Source organism: Colletotrichum aenigma, assembly GCF_013390185.1.
Source record: "Colletotrichum aenigma strain Cg56 chromosome Unknown KSG_Cg56_contig05, whole genome shotgun sequence".
Taxonomy (NCBI): domain Eukaryota; kingdom Fungi; phylum Ascomycota; class Sordariomycetes; order Glomerellales; family Glomerellaceae; genus Colletotrichum; species Colletotrichum aenigma.
In genome coordinates, this window is record NW_023500911.1 from 132,121 (window position 1) to 151,809 (window position 19,689).

The following is a 19,689-nucleotide window of genomic DNA, read 5'->3' on the forward strand; positions in this document are numbered from 1 at the left end:
GACCCTTTCAGCCCCAGTATCCATCTTTCCAAAGCTCCTTTCGATATCCCTCGGTCAGTCTCTCGTCCTCACCGTAGACCTCTTGCCAGCCAACGAAGCCACGGTCGAGGACATAGACGTCCTGTGGCTGGGTGCTCGCTTGCTCCTCGGATGACCCTGAAGACTGCTTGGAGGCGAGGGCCTGGTCACGTTCTCTGAGGTAGCGAAGGGCGGCGCTGGGTCCACGCTGCTGGGACAAGGCGCAGTGGAAGATGACGGTCTTCTTGCCTTGGAGGCGGCGAATGAGGGTGGGCATCATGGCTTCGAGGGAGCGGGAGGGCATGTTGATGCAGCCCTTGATGTGACCTCCGATGTAATCTGTACCAAGTCGAAAGTCAGCGGTGCCTTTGCAGGTGGGTTGTGGATGGGAATGTCGAAAGGCCACACGCACCATCGTCACGGACATCGACGACAGCCACCGAAGGGTTGGCGGCAGCCTGCTCCGCCAGCAACATGGTGGAGAGCTTGTCGGCAGTAATGCGCTGAAGGGTTCCGATGGTCGCCATTGTGCGTTTGAATTGTAGCATACGCGTCGGGAAGACGTTCATGGGGGAGGGGGATTCCGAGCTGCAGTCCAAGCTTAATTCGAGTTTGAAGCGAAGTTGGAGCTTGGTTTTGGCGGGGAGCTCTGACGCGGGGCACCGTTCACAGTGTTGTCACTTAACCTGCCCCTGTCGCGTGGGGAATCCTGGCTCGCAGCACGCACCTGTGACCGCGGCGTCGGGCTTACATAAGCACACAGTCCGTTGCGTTAACAGCGTCCGCCCCCTAATTTTCGGCCCGAAAAAGGTAAAAAAAGGGGCTTTTTACTAGAAAACTACTAAATCGCTCTAAACTTCATATATTAATAACTCTATATATACGTAATACGTATAACTAAAAGTTTAATTGATCAATTTATTACTTAAAAGCTATCTAATAATATAATTTTTACTACTATATACTATATATATATATATATATATATATATATATAAAGCTATTAATATATAAAGTTAAAGGTAATTTTAAAGGGTTTTTAGAGTAAATACTATAGATACTATATATAAAGGGTTTTATATTTTCTTTTTAATATTATATTTAGTATCTACTAACCTAAAAACCCCTTAAATTACTTTAAATTTTACACTTTAATAACTCTATATATATATAATATGTAAGAGTAAAAAATATATTAATTAATAGTTTTAAATTAAGTAGTTATAATAATCTATTTTTTATTTATACGTATTACGTACGTATAGAGTTATTAAGGTGTGAAGTCTAGGGTAGTTTAGGGGGGTTTTAGGCTAGTAGAAAATTTTCCTTCCGGGTTAAAATCGGGGGCGGACGCTGTCAACGCAACGGACTGTATGTTCCGTCCTCGTCCTCTCCAAGTGAGTCCGAAGGTTTTGTCAAGGCACGAAGCCAAGACAAACACGAACAGCCCTGCTATTGCAATACGACCCATGAACACTCATCCCACAGCATGCGCAGGTTCGATGCGGGAGATCCCTCAACTCAAAAATATGGTCTACAGGGGCCATCCAAGGCAGCTTGTTGCGTCAAGACGCTGGATAACCAAGCACATTGGAATGCCATCCCACATGGCGCTCAAGCATATGCACCACGCAACCTGATATGTCAATCATATCTGCAGAATCCGTTCATCATCTTCAATGAAACACAGCCTGTCGCTTTTGCCCCTCTTGCAAACTAGGGCTGAGGTCTCGGCCTACTCCACAGCGATCTCGGTCTCGGCGCTTATCTGGACCCCCGCCGCCGAGCGAATATCATTATGGTTCTCGCTATCCCCCGTTTTTTGGTCCAAATTATGCCACTGTGACTTGTCCGAGTTGGCCTTGACTGGTTTCTGATGGCTAAGTATTGATGGCTCTTGGCTCTATCGCTAGGCGGAACTCTATTCAATGACATCACCGTTTGGGCCGATGACTTTCACAGTGGAGGTATCGTCTTCAGCGTGTTTGATCGAAATTCTTAGGGAGGAAAGAAACAGCCGTCTGAGGAAAAGGCAGCTTGATGAGGACGAGGTCACAGTTTCCCATGAATCGCAGCAATGTACCGATAGAGATGTCTCCATTTCAGAAGGTGTCTAGATTACAGCTGAAAGACAGTGTCACAATGGCTAGACAGCATCACTCCACAGAGCCCTGGCAACGTCTCTGACAAGAACCAACTTCTCCCACATTCTCTCCTCCGTAGCCACACCTCTATTGATGTTGTGGCTGGCAAATCCCCACTGCGGGCTCACCGCAAGCGAGTCCTCCAGGACCTCGGATGCGCTTCTTCCCTGCCCCTTGGCAATGGCGTCGGCAGCTTGGTGAACTCGGTTGATGAGAGCGTCTTTGTCCTCAAGCTCGGCGACCTTGGTCGAGACTAAGCCGAGGACCACGTTCTTCCCTCGGGGGACAAATCTCAGCGGTTCAAAGTGCCCAGAGATGCGAGGGTCGTCGAACTCCAAGTAGAATGTGGCATAATTCAGCTTGGGAAAGACCTGAATAGCAATCTTCTCGTATGATCCCTCGGCAAAGGATGGGCCCCCGGGAATGTTCCCGCGGCAGAGGTGGACGCCGACATGCAAGTCCGTTGGGAGGTTCTTGATGGCCTCGTTGTGCGCCCAAATGTACAGATCCAGCAGGGAATCCGGGTCAATACCGTCTCCTCGCAGGCCTTCCCGGAAGTCCTCCACAATGAAGAAAGTCAGGTTAGGGTCGTCAATCTGGACTGACCTCAAGCCCGCGTCATACAGGGTCATTAGCTCGGCGCGATAAGCCTTCGCTAGATCTAGGAAATATTCCCGATCAGAAGAGTACACGCCAGGGGAAAACGCTGTGCCCCTAACTAGGTACATATGCTGCCACAATATCGAGGGAATGGCCATCTTGCAGTCTTTCCAGTGCTCCTGGGGCACGGCCCTCTTGATCATCTCCCATGCGGGCAAGTAAGCCGAGGTGGCGTGTTTGATCTTGCCAGTAGCAATGACAGCAGCGAAGTGATTCAGACCCATCTTAGCGATGCCAGTAATGTTGGGCAGCCCAGTTCGGAAGTCTTGCGGAATTCTAAGATCTTGGCGGACCTCCATGCCCTGGAGGTTCTCGAAGAAGCCGCTGAAGAAGATAGTGCGCTCATACTCGCCAGAGGTAATGGGTCGAATCGACAGTTCCAGCTGCTTCTTGGCTGCGTACGCAATGGCGGATGCTGTTGCCGCAGCCTGGTTCTTGGATAATTTGTCTGAGTAAAAGCCCATGGAGGATTGCGACTCTAAGAGGGAGGCCGGGCGGATCAGGGATCCGACCTGCTCGGAGCGAAACGGAGGAGCCATAATGAGTGGTACAAGGTGATTTGAGGCGTAGAAAAAGTGATGAACCAGATCAACGTTCATCTTTGAGGACTTATATATGCTACGCGATCCACTCAAGACACACCCCTGAGGTAGGCAGTTCGAGCCCCTGTAGTCTAGTTGCCCACCCACGGCGTGCCCCCTCCGTATGCTGTCGGGGTATATCGACCAATCGTGCATGGGGGAAGATAACCCGATATGGCATGCTCTCCAGACTGGAGTGGACCCATGATGTTGAGATCGAGTGTTTCACTTATTTGCTGAACTCAGAGTAGCCTCACCGCTTGCTCCTCCAGCCCGCCAACGCCATGATTTACGGAAGCATTTCTTTTTGAGTGTTGCTAGTCGGGCAGTGTTAGTTAGCTATCTGGGCAGTATCCCCTACAATTCGTGATTATAGAGAGAACGATGGAAGTAGTAATAAAGATAATAATAACGATAAAGACGACGACAATAACGACGACGACGACAATAAGAGACGACGATAGTAAAGATAATAATAGTAATAATCATAGACTATAGTAATAGATAATAGTAACGATAAAAGCGAGAATAGGAAATGTAGTCGCTTTAGAAATAAGCTACGGATTTACGTGTGTATGAATACTGCTTAGATAGCTGAATAACACTGCCCGGATAGCAAAAGTCCTTTTTTTTTTTTTTGGCCGTCCAATTGCGTTGGTAGGAAAAGCAGATGAGAAACATAAATATCATCAAACGAATGACTGATGGAAATGTGTTGTTTAAGCCAGAGATAAGATGACCAGCAAAGCTAGAATCTTCACTAAGGGAGGATATCGCATACTATTTTAAGCCAGGAGCCATGAGTCTCAAGCAATTTTGAATTTTGAGCTCTTTGAAGGGTCAAACTTGGGTTGCGTGACCACATAGCCATCTATCAGTGTTGGTTGATGTATCAAGGCGTAAGCTCGAGCGTCTTTTGGATCATTTATCTGAGAGATCGAGACGCCAATGCATTTTTATACGTATGTTCATCTTATATGGACTTCAAAATTGTTAACAAATTGCAAGAGGCAATCTGCGGGCACTCGCATTTTGGCTGACTACCTCAGGATCTCCCTCCGCAAATCCAATGCGGACAATTCGCGAGCCCATGTGGTTCCGAGTGTACCTTATTCATATTCTCCAATTTTCTCAAAAAGACAGTTGATAGTCGCTCGAGAGTAAGGCTGACTTGATAGAAAAGCGATAGGCTTCCCGGGGAACGGTCATACCAGATGGCCGTGGTCCCCGGGTTAGACCAGTCGTTTCTGATCTTTTTGTCAGTCCATAGGTAGAGTCTGCCTGTTTCCCATTGTATTTCTTCCGTGTATGGATAATAAATAATGAAGCTATTGAAGAGAAGTTGCAAAGGCGACGCTCGTTCGTTACCAGTCTAATTGCACGTGATGCCGATGTCATCGTGGAAGGAATCAGGTGCGGCCGTTCATATGAGTAACAACGCTGTCTTTTCTTTTTGCAAATTACTTATTGGCAGTTAGCATAGTTCAGGCTTGCCTCTTAGACGACGCAATCGATGCAAAGTTTGCAAATGTCCATAAGTACGCTATGTTGCATTTGGCGGCTGTTGCCCGCCGAGCATTGCGTAGGCTGGTACGTACGGCGACAAGGGTCTGAGCTGCACCAGAACAGTAACATACAGTTTATTATCTTCCTGGTACAAAATTGCTGGCAATGATTCAAGTCTAAACCTCAGAGGCTTTAGATCATTTGGAATCTGAGGTTTACTGAGTATGGCACGATCTCAAACACCTTCAATGCTATGTCTGTTTGTAGAGTCGGATCAACAAGACACAACTCTTACAACGGGCAATTGGGCAACATTCAAGCTTATCCCCAGCTCTGATCCCAGCACGCACTAAAACGGCTAGTACCAGCTCGGGTTAGAAATGATAGGTGCAACGCGCGAAGTCAAATGACACGCGTGTATTATTTAACTTTATGATGCCGTGCTATCCAGGACCCCACCAGCTTGTGTTGCAGCTTCCTCTTTCGGGTGGGCCGCGTAAATTTCCACGACGACAAAGTCTAGCATAACGGCGCGACTTGCCAACTTATATCCTCGAAGGTCACCACACAGTTTTCTGTTGCGTTGGCAGCCAGACGTCTTGAAGTCGAAGTCAACATGCAGCTCCCTCAGCACCCAATCATTTCCCTCCAACTGACGCCCAAGTTCGATGCTGATGGTGTTAGCAGCCTCTCCGTGCTGTTCCTAATTCAAACTCAAGCGATCAAGCCTGATCAGCCCGCGTTTTCTTTCTTTCCCTTCAAAGACAACATCCCAGCTCATCCTTTTCACGAGCGCGACATCAAGGCTACGGACAACTCGGGGCCTCTCGAAATCCAATTTCGAGATCTACCTTCGGAAGGTCGTAATACCCAGCAACATTGGTCATTCAGTAGACAAACCCAAGGCGACATCAAACTTGAATTTGACGTCTTTCCTCGCCATGTCGACGTCACGACTCCCTTGGGTGCGCGTATCGATCTTCGCAAGGACCAAGGCGGTGTCCACGGCGTGGGTCAATGGTTCCTACCTCTGTTATTGTCCGACCAAGTCTTCACGAATGTGGTCAAGTGGAAAGTCCCGGCTGATGCACCGGAATCTACGAGATGTGTTTGGAGCTATGGCGAAGGAACCAAACCTCTCGTCCGTGTTGGTCGTGCTGAGACCTTGTGGAACACTGTTTACATGGTTGGGCCAGTCCAACGTTATCCGGAAGTCTCTCCAGAAAGTGATGATGGTTTCGCTGCCTGCTACTGGTTCGGAGACTTGCCGCCCAACCTTGAGCGGCTCAAATCATACAATACCGTCCTATTTCCAAAGCTGGCGTCCTTCTTTGGCGTGACTGGTGAATCTTACCGGATCTTCATTCGCAAGTCTCTGGTCGGGTTTGGAGGCAGCGGGTTCGAAGGAAGTTATGTTTTGGAGTACGAAAACGCAACGAAGACTGAAACAGACGATTCACTGGTTCTGCTGTTCACCCATGAGATGGTACACAGCTTTGTTGACATCAACCCCGAGGAGGATGGGTATGAAAATGAGTGGTACATCGAAGGTTAGTGTTACCCACGCTTCTCATTTTTCATCACGGTGGTTGCTAAGTATTACGTGATAACTAGGGGTTGCCGAGTTTTACAGCTCGTTTCTCCCGTACCGTTTTAGTTTCCGAGGGATGGACTTTCTTATTAAAAGTCTCAATGGTCATCTTCAAGCCTACTACACAAGCCCAAGAATCACAGTCGACGTACGTAAGGCCGCTGAGATTATGTTCAACGACTGGTATGGAGAATGGATATCTTATAAGCGTGGTTTTGCCTACTTGCTGTTCATCGATCTTTATCTTCGGAGGCAAACCGGCCAAAACGACATCATGAGCAACGGGCCTCTTGACAAGATCATTATCGACCTCTCAAGAAGATGCAGGAATGGAAAAATTGTCCGGGCTCAACAGTGGCTTGAAAGCCTCACAGAGTATCTTGGAAGCGACAAGTTCCCCATTGCCCAACAATACGAAGGTATGCTTCGTGGTCGGCATATCATTGAATTCGAAGGCCTTTCGTTCGATGGCGGATCCCAGAAGCTCAAGGAGTGTCGCCTTCCACTCATGGAGTTCGGGTTTGACCGCAGCAGTGTTCATACACGCATCGTGTCGGGTGTTATTGCGAACTCCCCAGCAGCCGTCGCGGGATTGTGGAATGGCGCCCACATTATTCGCACATCAAGAGCAGGCCTTTGCGTCGAGGACTTTCGTAATACATACACTGTGGTGGTAAAAGATGGTGATGAGGATCGCCCGATTCAATTTCTTCCACGTTTGCTAGACAAAACAGCCAGTGCCTGGCAGTTTGATGCTTAACCAAGACAAAGGTACTCAGCTTGTACAAGATGGAATACGAGCTTGATGAGATGATACGACAGTATATAGAAACGGAGCTTCATCGCTTCTAAACCTGCGTCTTCATAACGCGAGAGATCCTGTGAGACATTGCTATGGAGAGAAATCTATCATGTTTAAGCCGGCAATTTCTCCCACTTCATGCCTAATACGCCAATGATGGAGATGACTGCCACTGCCATTGGTACACGAAAGGTTTCTTGGAGTGCCTTGTTGTACGCGCTGATGATCCCCGGAAGTAGATCTACCGAGATCATGTCCTCCAGATTGGTAGCTCCCATGTCAGCAATAGCTTGTCCGTCGAGTCCGCCCTGGCCGTGTAAATTCCGCTTCAAATTGTTGACAAAGACTGTATTTGCGACCGACATGAGGACTGCTGGACCGAGATTCTGAAAAAGAGTGACAGCGGCAGTCCCAGCCGGGATATCCGCGAGAACGAGAGTGGACTGCACTCCCATCATGGGTTGTTGGGTCCCTGCACCAATCCCGATGCCTGCGATGATAGGATAAATGATCCATTCGCTTGGCCCCGTGTCAACTTCGAACCTGGTCATAAGTCCAAGGCCGACCGAAGAGATGGCTGTAGAAAAGAGCATAAAGGGGTTATACCATCCCAAGAGGGTCACCAGGTATCCGGCAACCAACGCCGCAAGTACCTCTCCACCAACATAAGGCACAAGCTTGATGCCAGACTCTCTCGCCGAGTTGCCCTTGATCGCCTGAAACCATATTGGCAGCCAAATATCTGCAGTATAGTAAGCTGCGTCGATACAGGCGGCATAAAAGCAAGCAAACGCAACGTTGCGCTGCTTCATAAGCCGAGGTGGTAAAGCGGCCTTGTCACCTTTCCAAATCTGTGAAGTGACGAAAGCGACCAGCATGACCCCAAATAACACGAGGAGTGCAATCATGGGACCGCTACTCCACGGATACTCCGACCCGCCCCACTGGAGTGCCAATAGAAGACAGACCATGCAGGCGAAGAAAACGGAGAGACCAATTATGTCGAATTCCTTGATTTTGGAAGACAGCTTTCTGTTGCCGCCAGAGATAATCTGGGCCGGAGGTTTGAAAGAGAATTGAATCAATCCCAGTGTTGCGATACCGACAGGAATACTAATATAGAACGCCCATCGCCAGGACAAATGACTGTCTGTCAAGGCCCCTGAGATCAGAGGACCGATGATGCCGCCAACGCCTGAGAATGCGCCCAGGAACCCAGTGTACACTGCCCGTTGGCGGATTGGGACGGAATGTGCCAGAACAACCCAGGTACCTGTGATTTGACGATGATGGTTAGATGAGCCAACGACGAGAGTGGAACGAGAGAGAGAGATGAGATAGAACCAGAGAGATTGAAACTTCGGACCTATGATGATGCCACTGCAGCCGATGCCGGTAATGGCACGACCGATGATGAAGGCAATAGAGTTGGGTGCGCTTCCGCAAACCGCTAGACCGACCTCTCGGAAGGCGATGGCCACCATGAATGTCAACTTCAAAGAGAACAGCTCGTAGCATTTGCCGTAGACTAGTTGAAACGAACAAAGCTGTTGCAAGTCAGCCGTGTTGAATGCGGCAACCTAAGAAGCACCACTTACGCTCAACATGTACGCGGAACCGTACCATCCGACGTGCTGAAGTGAGTTGAATTGATTTGTGATTGCAGGAATGGCCGTTGCAATCAGAGTCATGTCCAAAAACACCAAGAATACAGCCATAGCAAGACCTAGGATAATAAGGGCTAGTCGAATGCCTCTTGGGTACTCGATGGCCGAATCTTCCTGGTAGCCAGCTTCTTTGGCTTCCTTAACTTCGAGGGAAACGGGAAGCGCTGGCACTTTCGCGTCAGAGGATATGCTTGACCACTTTCCCATGGAAAGCTTCTCTGAGCAACTTGAAGACTGAACTGCATCTTTGGCGCTTGAAGTCATTGCTCTGGAGGGCTCCGATATCGCCATGATGTGGTGCGTGTGAGACAAAGTTTTGAACGATGTAGACAAGAAATGAACTAAGTATATGAGCACACTCTTTTCTTTAGTCTTGCAGGCCGAGAGGCCTGTATCAGTCAGATTCTCGGACTGATGCAGCAAGCTCTTTCGAGGTGTCTCAGAGATTCGTAAGCAACGTCAGCCAAGGTGTCAAGTGGTCAGAAATTAGGGGATTGAGAAAGCTCCTGGTGAGTAGGTGGCCAGCAGCCCGGGCAATTCCAAGGTATTAGACACGAAATTCATCATTTACGCCCCTTGTCATCTCAAACACTTACGCGAGAAGTTGGGGCCTCTTCAGTGCCTTGCGACACTAAGACTAATAGGTGATACTACCAAGATGAACGTAAGGGATCATACACAGCCCAGTTGACATCGGCCCCACGCCCGGTTGCAATCCCATTCGACAATTGCGAAGCCAGGGTCAGCGAGGCAGCTTTGCCCGAGGCAAAATTCTCGGAACCAGCGTCTGATTCCAAATCCTATGTTGTACATATCACATTCAGAATGGCCGTGAATAGCCTCGTAGCTGTTTCAAGGGCTGTCATTGGTTCGAGAAGTCGAAATCCTCAACTCTTGGCGACAATCCTTCCAGCCGTGGCTTGACCTAGCTTGCAGAATTTCAGCCTGCCATGCTAGGTCAAGCTCACACCCTGGGCCATACACTTCTGCAATAGGAAGCTGGGTGTTAGGTTCTCATCCCATAAAAGCGTAACCGCGAAGCCACTAGCATGAATACGTTTTCGCGACTTCACGTCATTGGTGAGATCGCATTGCGTTCTCGAAAAACATAGTACGTTTAGGGCTCATCACAGACAAGTGCGAATCCACAAGCACGATGCAGGCACACCTTATCTAAACAAGGATGAATGAAGTTTCTTGATTCAAGGGCAGGTAGAAATGAATTGCACTTTTGACAGGATCACTAATGCTGGTCTGATGCAAGGATTATTGGTGCCTTCGGCAACGATACGAAAACCTGATGATTGCAAATCAACATGAGGCAAACCTCGAAACACTTTAACATGGAGGCATGATGGGGCTCCATATGGTAAGACATGTCACACGAAAGGGCGTGACTGCAAGGAAGATGGGACTACTGACCATGCCCTCTTCATCGAAGGTAAGACGATTCGGTCCCCTTTGACGCTCACGATAGGTTCGCATGGTTTTGCTTTGCCCCTCGTCAGATCCTCAACGAACTTTTGTGATCCTCTGGCGCAGCCATTCAGTAGGGGAGTCTCGACGAATTTGGCAAATTCAATTGCCACTTGCTTACATGTATGTGGAAGGCTTCGGTGAACTAGAAGGTGAAAACCTTTATGGGACTCTCAGGGTACTTCTTCAATCGGGTGCTCTTTGCAAGATCTAGACTACTGGCTTGTATGGCGAGCACAAAATACTCTCTACCGCCGGAAAGTACTTGAAGCTCGAAGATGCCCACATATCATCCCTTCTGTTTCTCGAGAAAGTCTACTTGAATGTCCGTGGGCCGAATTGCTCGTGTCGATTGAACGGATCATCCTTTGTTCACTTTCATTTTCTACCGAGAAGAAATCATTACACAAGCACCATGATGGCCAGCTACGGTCGCGCTTCATACCCAGAAACGAAAACAGCCGAAACTCTGCTGTTCCGCTCCCACAGATTTGAGGCCCTTCAAGAGTACGCACACTGTTCAGCTGCCTCTATAATTCAGCTTGCTTGTGTCGTAGCATTGAAGGCATACGCATCAGTTGAGTCCATCAACTTCTTAGGAGAGGATCAGAAGTGGTTACTTTGGAACACTCCCTTGTCCCCAAAGAGCCGCATCTTCGAACTTCTCTGCAAGCCAAAGGTTGCAAGTGCCGACTCTGTGACTATCTCGAAGGCCAATCTCACAGAGTATGCTCTCATTGTATCGTCCTTCCGTGATGGATGTCCCCTGGACATGGCACAAGAGGCCCTTCCGTCTCTACATGCTGTGAAAACCGTACACCCGCAGGTTAGTCCAAGCCCTTCTAACTAACATGGTCTCTTGCGTTACTCATCCCCATCGCCATAATTTCCTCATGTAGTTGCCGCTGTTTCTTATCATAGTGTGAAAACGTTAGCTGACATTTGTAAAGACAGTCATGGCCTTTACTGCGGGCCAAGATCCGCTCTCTCATAGTCTTCTTGTACGATGCGAATATTCAGAGACGACCCACTCAGACTGGCGTGCGAGAAAGATACTATCAACATTTCGCAATGCACTCGAAAGCATCATCGCCCAGCCGAATGCCAATTTGTGTGATCTCGATCTCCTGGATGAAGGCGACCATCACCAATACAATGTCTGGAACCAGCTCCACTCGGATCATGAAAAAGTCTCTGTACAAGACATGATTGCAAGTCATGTTCATGGGTCACCTCTGAACATAGCTGTTGATGCGTGGGATGGTACTCTGTCTTACGCAGAGTTAGACGAGAAGTCAAGCAATATCGCCAACGAGCTTGTCAGGCGAGGCGTCCGAGCCGAGTCCAAGGTTGCTCTATTATTCGAGAAGAGTGTATGGAACATTGTGGCAACGGTGGCTGTTCTCAAAGCCGGCGGTGCGTTTGTGCCCTTGGATCCATTCCAGCCGGACGGCCGAATCTCAAACCTCCTCGATAAGATTCAGCCAAAGACTGTGCTGAGCTCCAAGACATACACCGAGCGTTTACGTGCGCTATCGAGAAACATTCTGTGCGTTGAAGAGCAATCAACACAGCAGCTATTTGGGCTTGCAACTGCACCCTTTCCTTCACCAAGACCTTGGGATCTGGCTTACATCATGTTCACTTCCGGAAGCACCGGAGAACCAAAAGGGGTGATGGTTGACAATGCCGCCTGCTCTTCCAGTATCGCCGCCCACGGAAAAGCCACAGGATTCAACAGACAGACGAGGGTCATCCAATACGCTCGTCATACCTTCGACGCGTCTATCGCCGAAATCCTCACGACTCTCAGCTTCGGTGGCTGCATTGTTATCCCGTCTGAAGACGAGAGATTGAACGAAATCACCAGTGTCATGAAGCTAAAGAGGGTAAATTGGGCATTCTTTACGCCTTCTGTGATCCGACTTCTTGAACCGTCCGAGTTACCCGGACTGACAACCTTGTTATTGGGCGGCGAAGCTGTCGGTCAAGATAATATCGAGAAATGGGGGCGCGGACGCAGTCTCATCAATGCATTTGGGCCTACTGAGAACACTGTCTTCTCGACTATGCACCTTGTTCGATCCAATGGGAACCCCGGAGTTATAGGACGTGGGATTGGAACCTTTTGCTGGATCGTCGTACCAGACGACCCTACTCGGTTGTCACCTCTTGGTGCCGTTGGAGAGCTGGTTCTTGAAGGTCCCCAGCTGGCGAGGGGCTACCTGAATTTTGAGGAGGGCGAAGGGCCTAACAATGCCTTCGTTCGTGATCCTCCTTGGCTCGCCAACACAATCGACGAGGACGGCTTTATCGGACAGGGGACTTGTGCCGCTTTGACCAGAATGGTGTGATTCACTTTGAAGGCCGCAAAGACACTCAGCTCAAGATCTCTGGACAGCGGCTGGAAGCCTCCGAAGTTGAATATCATCTGCGCTCAGCGTTTAAGACTCAGAGTGTTGTTGTGGACGTCGTCACGAGGCCAAGTTATGGATCGAAAAAGAACGCCAAAGTGCTGGTGGCCTTCATTTGCCAACGAGGAAACGCCGGGAGTGACTCCGTCGATGGCAGATACGTCATGCCCAGACAGATTACAGCTCTTCGGAAGATGATACCGAAGGTTGAAGCTATGATTTCCAGCGTTCTTCCCTCCTGGATGTGTCCCTCCCTCTACATACCTCTTTTTAGCCTGCCTCTCACCACCAATGGCAAGGTTGATCTCAAGCGTTTACGCCGGGAAGTTGACGACCTCCGTCCAGAGCAGTTCTATGGTTTCTCTGAGTTGGGCCTGGAGGATGACACTGAAGAAGCTGCGAACGAGAATACCGAGCTCCAACACGTAATGCGCGGTCTTTGGGCCGGCGTTCTCGGAATCTCCGAGGGCATGCTATCGGCCAGCAGCAATTTCTTACGCCTCGGTGGAGATTCTATGGCCGTGATATCGCTAGTGTCGGCTGCGCGTAAAAGCGGCCTCGCGCTGGAATTCGCACAAGTCTTCAAGAATCCAATCTTGGGAGACCTCTGTCAGCTTCCCCTGCTCCAGTCCAAGAAGTCCATGATTACTACACGACCCATGGAACTTCTAGATGGGGAATCTGTGGCTCTTACAGAGATTGCCGAGGAGTGTTCCATCATTATAGAGGACATTGAAGACGCTTTTCCCTGCACACCCCTACAGGAGGGTCTCATGGCCATGTCTTCCACAACTGCCAATTCATTCCTGGTCCAGTATGTGCTTCAGCTTGGGGCAGATGTCGATGTCGCAAGCTTGAAAAACGCGTGGAATCTAGTTTCCAAATCACACGGCATCCTACGCACTCGTCTGGTAGACACATCGACATCTGGCATCCAGCAAGTTGTCGTACGCGAGGCCCTGCGTTGGAATGAAAGCTTCAATCTTGATGAATATCTAGACTTTGACCTGAAGAAGGTGTCAAAATTCGGGGTTCCGCTCAATCGATACGGCATCATCTATGATACCAATGGTCTAGCATCGAGCATGGTCTGGACTGTGCATCACGCTATTGTCGATGGTCACTCTGTCGGACTCACCCTGCGGGCAGTGAGGGACGCCTTCACAAATTCTTTTGAAGCTACGAAAGCTTCTTTCTCTTCATTCATCAAATTTTCCCGGACTTCAGCATCAGAATTGTCAACTCAATATTGGAAGTCAGTCTTTGAGGGAGGAGAGTATGAGCAATTCCCAAGGAAGCCGCCTTGCATTGTTTCTGCCAACGCGAATCCAGAGAAAGCATTCGTTCTTCGTAATATGGCCCTTCCCACATCCGGCTTGGATGTGACTGCGACAACTATCTTGCGTGCAGCCTGGGCACTTGTCATCAGCCGCTTCAGCGGGTCCAGCAATGCCGTCTTTGGGGTCACGTCATCGGGAAGGAATGCTTCATTTGACGGAATCGAGACCGTTATGGGTCCAGTCATTGCGACTGTTCCGTTGCGGGTTAATTGTGATCGAAGTCAGACCGTGATCGATTTTCTCACCGGGCTTCAGACGGCCACTATCGACATGATCCCCTTCGAGCAGATGGGCATCCAGAACATATCTCGCATAGATGCCAAATGCAAGGCCGCCTGTGAGTTTCAGAGCATGATGATCATTCAGCCTGAAGTGGACATGGCCATGGATGGTGCCCCTTTCACTGCTTTTGAGCGACCACAAGACATTGACAAATTCAACTCCCACGCCGTCATGGTTGAGTGCAGTCTCCAGGAGACTTCGGTTCACGTCAACTTCAACTATGACACCGAGTACCTTGACCATTCCCAAGCTTCCAGACTGGTGGACTATTTCGACACTGCACTGGAGTTCTTAGTCGCAAGTCAAACCACACGTCTCGAGACATTCTTTGCCCAACCTTCGGCCGAAGATATCAAGCAGATGCAAGCTTGGAACCAAAAACGGCCCTACACCACCGAAGCCTGCGTTCATCAATTGTTTGAGACTCAAGCCCAGATCCAACCAAATGCACAGGCAATCTTTTCTTGGGATGGATATCTCAGCTTTTCGGAACTTGACAAGAAAGCTTCACAATTGGCTCGAGTTCTTGTGGATTTGGGTGTTGGCCCAGAGAGCAAAGTGGTGTATTGCTTCGAAAAGACTCTCTACACTGTTGTGTCTATGCTGGCTATCCTGAAGGCTGGGGGCGCAATGGTTCCCCTCGACCCTGCCTACCCATTGGAGCGCAAATCTTGCATTGTCCAGAGCGTTGTCGCTAAAGTTGTCGTGGTATCTTCCTCTCAAGCAGATTCATTCTCTGGATTAGACACTCCAGTAGTGACCGTGAATCGGGCTCTGTTAGAGAACATGGACAAGCTGCACGTTGAAGCCTTCTCGAGCGCAGAAGTCCGACCTCACCATGCTGCCACAGTTCTGTTCACCTCTGGCAGTACGGGGCTGCCGAAAGGTGTTGTGCAAGAACATCGCACTCTTTGTTCCGCAGCAAATGCTCAGTCGGGAGGCATGCAAATGTTCAAGGGCTCGAGAATTCTCCAATTTTCAGCTCATGTTTTTGATGTCAGTGTCATTGAGATTGTCAATGCACTGGTTTTGGGAGCCTGTATCTGCATTCCATCTGATGAAGACAGGCTGAACAACCTTGCTGGATTTGTGACAGAATCCCAAGCAGACTGGGCCTTCTTCACGCCGTCCTTCGCACGCACCCTTGATCCTGGCGACCTGCCAAGCTTGAAGACAGTCTGCATGGGCGGCGAGGCCATGACCGTCGACAACATCGAGACCTGGGCTAGTCGCGTCCAACTCATCAACGCCTATGGGCCCTGCGAGGGTAGCGTATGTACTGTGACTCGAATGAGTAACGTGGAGTTCCTTGTGGGTGACAGTATTGGCCATGGTCTAAATTGTCATGTCTGGATCGTGGATCCCGATACCCACGAAAGACTGCTTCCCATTGGAAGCATTGGTGAGATCCTGATCGATGGACCCAGTGTTGCTCGCGGATATCTAGGGGACCCGGAGAAAACTAGCAAGTCGTTCATCGCCGACCCCTCGTGGACGAGTAATCTCAATTTTGGAGAAGAATCAAGGAGGATGTACAAGACTGGAGATCTCGGCAGATTCAACTCAGATGGCTCAGTTTCATACCTCGGACGCAAAGATACCCAGATCAAGCTTCGCGGTCAAAGAATTGAGCTGGGAGAGATCGAACATCGACTCATCGACATCCTCCCAGCTGGCTCTCTTGTAGCCGTTGATGTCTTGTCTCTTTCGAGATCCTCCAGCAAGCATTTGGTTGCGTTTATTCAGCTTGGCGGTCTATTTGACAACTTCTCAGAGCGTAAGAACGCTGTTGATGATATGGCGAGCCAACTGAAGACGGAGCTGTTATCCGTTCTGCCTATCTACATGGTACCTGCTCACTTTCAATGTCTTGAGTCTCTGCCATTCGGTACGACTGGGAAGCTCGATCGGCGAAAACTCAAAGAATACGCCGCAAACTTGGATACTCTGCATGGTCTGGGTACTGCTCCAAATGAGGGCGAATGCAGAGACTTCGAGTTTGGAGGTAGTCTACTTCCTGATGAAGACATCGCCTTGTCTATCAGCAACAAGTTAGCTGAATTATTGTCGAGGAATGACCCAGAAAGAAAGCAGTCCTTGCGTGGGAGTAATTTCAACCCCTTCTATGCCGGTATGGACTCCGTCCAAGTCGTCTCACTTTCTACCTTTGTTCGGAAGACCTATGGGATAAGTCTTCCGATCAAGAAGTACATGAACAGTGCAGCGACTATTCGGGATATTGCTCGGTGGATCGCTGAGGATCGCCAGGTTCCCAAACAGAACGACGGGCTCGAGCTTCTGGATGAGATCGAGAAGTATGACAAGTCGCTTCCAGCACTTCGACCCCAAAACGCAGCATGGAATGAGAAGTTCAGCCCAAAAGCGGTATTTTTGACAGGAGCAACTGGGTTCCTCGGCAATCAGCTTCTCTGCCAGCTCTTAGAGCGTCCAGGAGTATCCAAGGTCGTCACTTTGGTGAGAGGTTCAACAGCTGCGCATGCCACTGAAAGACTTTTCTCGCTTGCGCGTGGCAGTAGCTGGTGGCGCGAGGTATATACTTGCCGCATCGAAGTTTGGCACGGTGATCTGTCTCTCCCACACCTTGGCCTAGAAGACACGCAATGGTCTCGACTGGACGGGTCAGGTACTGAAGATGACTTGATCGACGCTGTGGTTCATAACGGTGCAGTTGTCAACTGGATGGCGGACTATCATGCCCTGATACCGGCCAACACGATATCTACCGTTCAACTCCTCACTGCCGTCGCGAGGGCATGCGCCACCCGACCGGTGCGCTTTACTTATGTCTCGGGAGGCCATCTCTCGACTTCCCCTGACAATGTCAACGAAGTTGCAGAGGAGCTCAAGTCGTACCCAGCATACAGCCAGACGAAGTTTGTCTCTGAGATTCTCGTGGCGCGTTTTGCTCAGCGTCTCGCTCAAGCCGGCCATAGGGCTCTTGTTTCCATTGTGAAGCCAGGTCTGATCATGGGTAGTTCCTCTGATGGGATCTCCAATACAGACGACTTCCTCTGGCGTGTGACAGCCAGTGCCCTTGACATTGGTCTTCGTGTTGACGAGGACCCCGGCTCGTGGATAGCTGCGGCCGGTGTTGACCTGGTTGCGAAGATTATCCTGGACAGCTGCCTACTCCAATCCGCCGACTGTGGCGCCAGTGTCTCCAAAAAGATCTTGAGCGGCGTCAGTCTGGGCGACTACTGGGACATCGTTGCCAAAGAGACTGGACGTGTCACAGAACCTTCAGACGCAACGAATTGGTTGGACGCCCTACAGTGTGAGGTTGAGGGGAAGGGGTCGAGTCACAGAATGTGGCCGGTGATGCACTTCGTTGAGGATAAAAGAGGCATTCTTGGCCAGCCTTTAGGTGCAATGACTGCTGAAGATCAAGACGAACATCAAGCTGTTGTTCGAAGAGCTTTGCGAAAGAGCTTGCAGTATCTAGTAGCCATTGGGTACATGAATACCAGCCGAACGAGTAGCGAGGACGGCGACAATGCCAGTGAGCCCGGTCTTGTGGTTCCTGGGCCCCTAGTCTTTTCGCGGACTCCGACGACTCCGATCTGGAACCAGACGACTGATCCAAAGCGTCTTGGGTATGGAGACCACAGTGAACAAAAGCTGGGATTGTCGGTAACAGGTGCGCCGCGATCTCCGAGTCCCTTGTGCAACAGCCGTAGGGGGAGATGAAGGGATTCTTGAAATCTGACGAAGGAAATAGGGAGGGAAAATCCGGCAAATTTGGGGTCTTGGCACTTGTATCGAATTTCATTCTGACGTGTATGCGCTTTCTTCAGAGGGGGACAGTTGTACGTGAAAGCTCACCATTCTGGCCTGCAGACAATTGATTGACTGTTCTATGAAGTCGCACCAATGAACCCCACACCTCATCTGAATCAGTGGCGCCCGCAACAGCCCGCGATCTGAGCGGCCACGTGTATCAATAACCAAGTCATGACTTCGGCGAAGAAATCCTCATGAAGCAAGTTTAGTCGACTTATTGCTAGTTTCGGGGGAACTTCCCCCACGCAAATGTTGACGTGGATATGCCCAGTCCGACAAAATCAAGCTCATAATCTATCAAACTTTCGATCGAAGTTCCTCTGTGTTCATAATGGTGAACTATGACAGGGATCCCATGAAAGTGTCGGTAACGAAAGATCTTCCGTCAAGCCGGCGAACAGAACTTCAATCCAAGACGTCGGCTCAATATCACCTCAGTTAGTAGGTCTCCTGCGGCTTAGGTCTTGGCATGTAAGCAAATGCCAGCTTTGGTCTATCCAAGATATCCGCTGCGAGTCCTGCTCATTTGAGACGTCAATTTATCGGCAGAGACTGATTACGATCCACTCGGAACATGAGACGGTGATAGAGTCGCCAAGTCATGATTTGGATATCCTTTCCCACATGTTGGTCTCATAGTCGACTTGCCCCATGGGCAGAAGGGGTATTGATCAGACAAACACCGGCACCACGGTCGCGGTTTCTGATGTTTGAGACGTCAGAATCAAATGAAACGGCGATCGCGGATGAACTGCTCAGCACGTTGTTCAGCACGTTGTTAGCAAATTGGTGGGCAGATTTTACATGAAACGGAGTGCGTCGACAGATTGGGCGAATATCAGACCAAATGTCCCCACAGAGACGCCAAGACCATACTTTATTCTTTACAATCTAATAGACTTTCGAACCTGATTACGAGGACATAGCTTCGAGATGCAAACCCGCAAATCAATCAGACTCCTAACATGGTTGGCAAAGATTCGGGTTTCCGTATGAGGAAACAGTCGGTACCGAAGTTATACGTATGCATGGCGAGGTCTGACGGCTTAGTCGCGAGACCGAGCTGGGCGGACTCACCGTGAAGAATATAAGAAGCTGTCTGAGATCGCACCACAGCTGGAACTCACCTCAACAGCTCACGGACAAACCACTTCAAACTCCGCTTGCAAATACCCCAAGAAAATCTACTTGTCCATCTTACCACCGCAACCATGCAGCTCAGCTTCTTTGCCGTTCTCGCCGCTGTGTCACTCGCCATGGCCGCCCCCAACCCTGTTCCTCAGGCGTCTTGCAGTCTTGCCAAAGTGAACGAGTGCATCAAGCAGGTACGTGAACCACGATCTCGCTATTTGCATGGTTCTGTCGCTAACGTTATGCCTTGATAGTGCGGAACCAGACAATACGACT

The 19,689-nt window shown here is 49.6% G+C and overlaps 5 protein-coding genes across 5 annotated transcripts; 2 read left to right on the forward strand and 3 right to left on the reverse strand.

The window, feature by feature from the left end:
* Positions 1 to 7: 7 nt before the first annotated feature.
* YCH1 (CDC25-like phosphatase YCH1) lies at positions 8 to 545 on the reverse strand (the record flags this gene model as incomplete). Its single annotated transcript, XM_037322939.1, has 2 exons — positions 8 to 357; positions 431 to 545. The coding sequence occupies 2 exons, from the start codon at positions 543 to 545 to the stop codon at positions 8 to 10; spliced, it is 465 nt and encodes a 154-aa protein (XP_037177763.1).
* Positions 546 to 2,164: 1,619 nt separating this feature from the next.
* On the reverse strand, positions 2,165 to 3,421 carry yxjH-1 (Uncharacterized protein; the record flags this gene model as incomplete). Its single annotated transcript, XM_037322940.1, has 1 exon — positions 2,165 to 3,421. One exon carries the CDS (start codon positions 3,419 to 3,421, stop codon positions 2,165 to 2,167), a length of 1,257 nt encoding a protein of 418 aa, XP_037177605.1.
* Positions 3,422 to 5,525: 2,104 nt separating this feature from the next.
* CGCA056_v007693 (uncharacterized protein) lies at positions 5,526 to 7,260 on the forward strand (the record flags this gene model as incomplete). Its single annotated transcript, XM_037322941.1, has 2 exons — positions 5,526 to 6,459; positions 6,524 to 7,260. 2 exons carry the CDS (start codon positions 5,526 to 5,528, stop codon positions 7,258 to 7,260), a joined length of 1,671 nt encoding a protein of 556 aa, XP_037177603.1.
* Positions 7,261 to 7,415: 155 nt separating this feature from the next.
* Positions 7,416 to 9,260, reverse strand: roqT-5 (Efflux pump roqT; the record flags this gene model as incomplete). Its single annotated transcript, XM_037322942.1, has 2 exons — positions 7,416 to 8,849; positions 8,901 to 9,260. 2 exons carry the CDS (start codon positions 9,258 to 9,260, stop codon positions 7,416 to 7,418), a joined length of 1,794 nt encoding a protein of 597 aa, XP_037177611.1.
* Positions 9,261 to 10,863: 1,603 nt separating this feature from the next.
* On the forward strand, positions 10,864 to 18,189 carry atnA-3 (Nonribosomal peptide synthase atnA; the record flags this gene model as incomplete). Its single annotated transcript, XM_037322943.1, has 3 exons — positions 10,864 to 11,271; positions 11,396 to 12,793; positions 12,847 to 18,189. The coding sequence occupies 3 exons, from the start codon at positions 10,864 to 10,866 to the stop codon at positions 18,187 to 18,189; spliced, it is 7,149 nt and encodes a 2,382-aa protein (XP_037177610.1).
* Between the last annotated feature and the right edge of the window lie 1,500 nt (positions 18,190 to 19,689).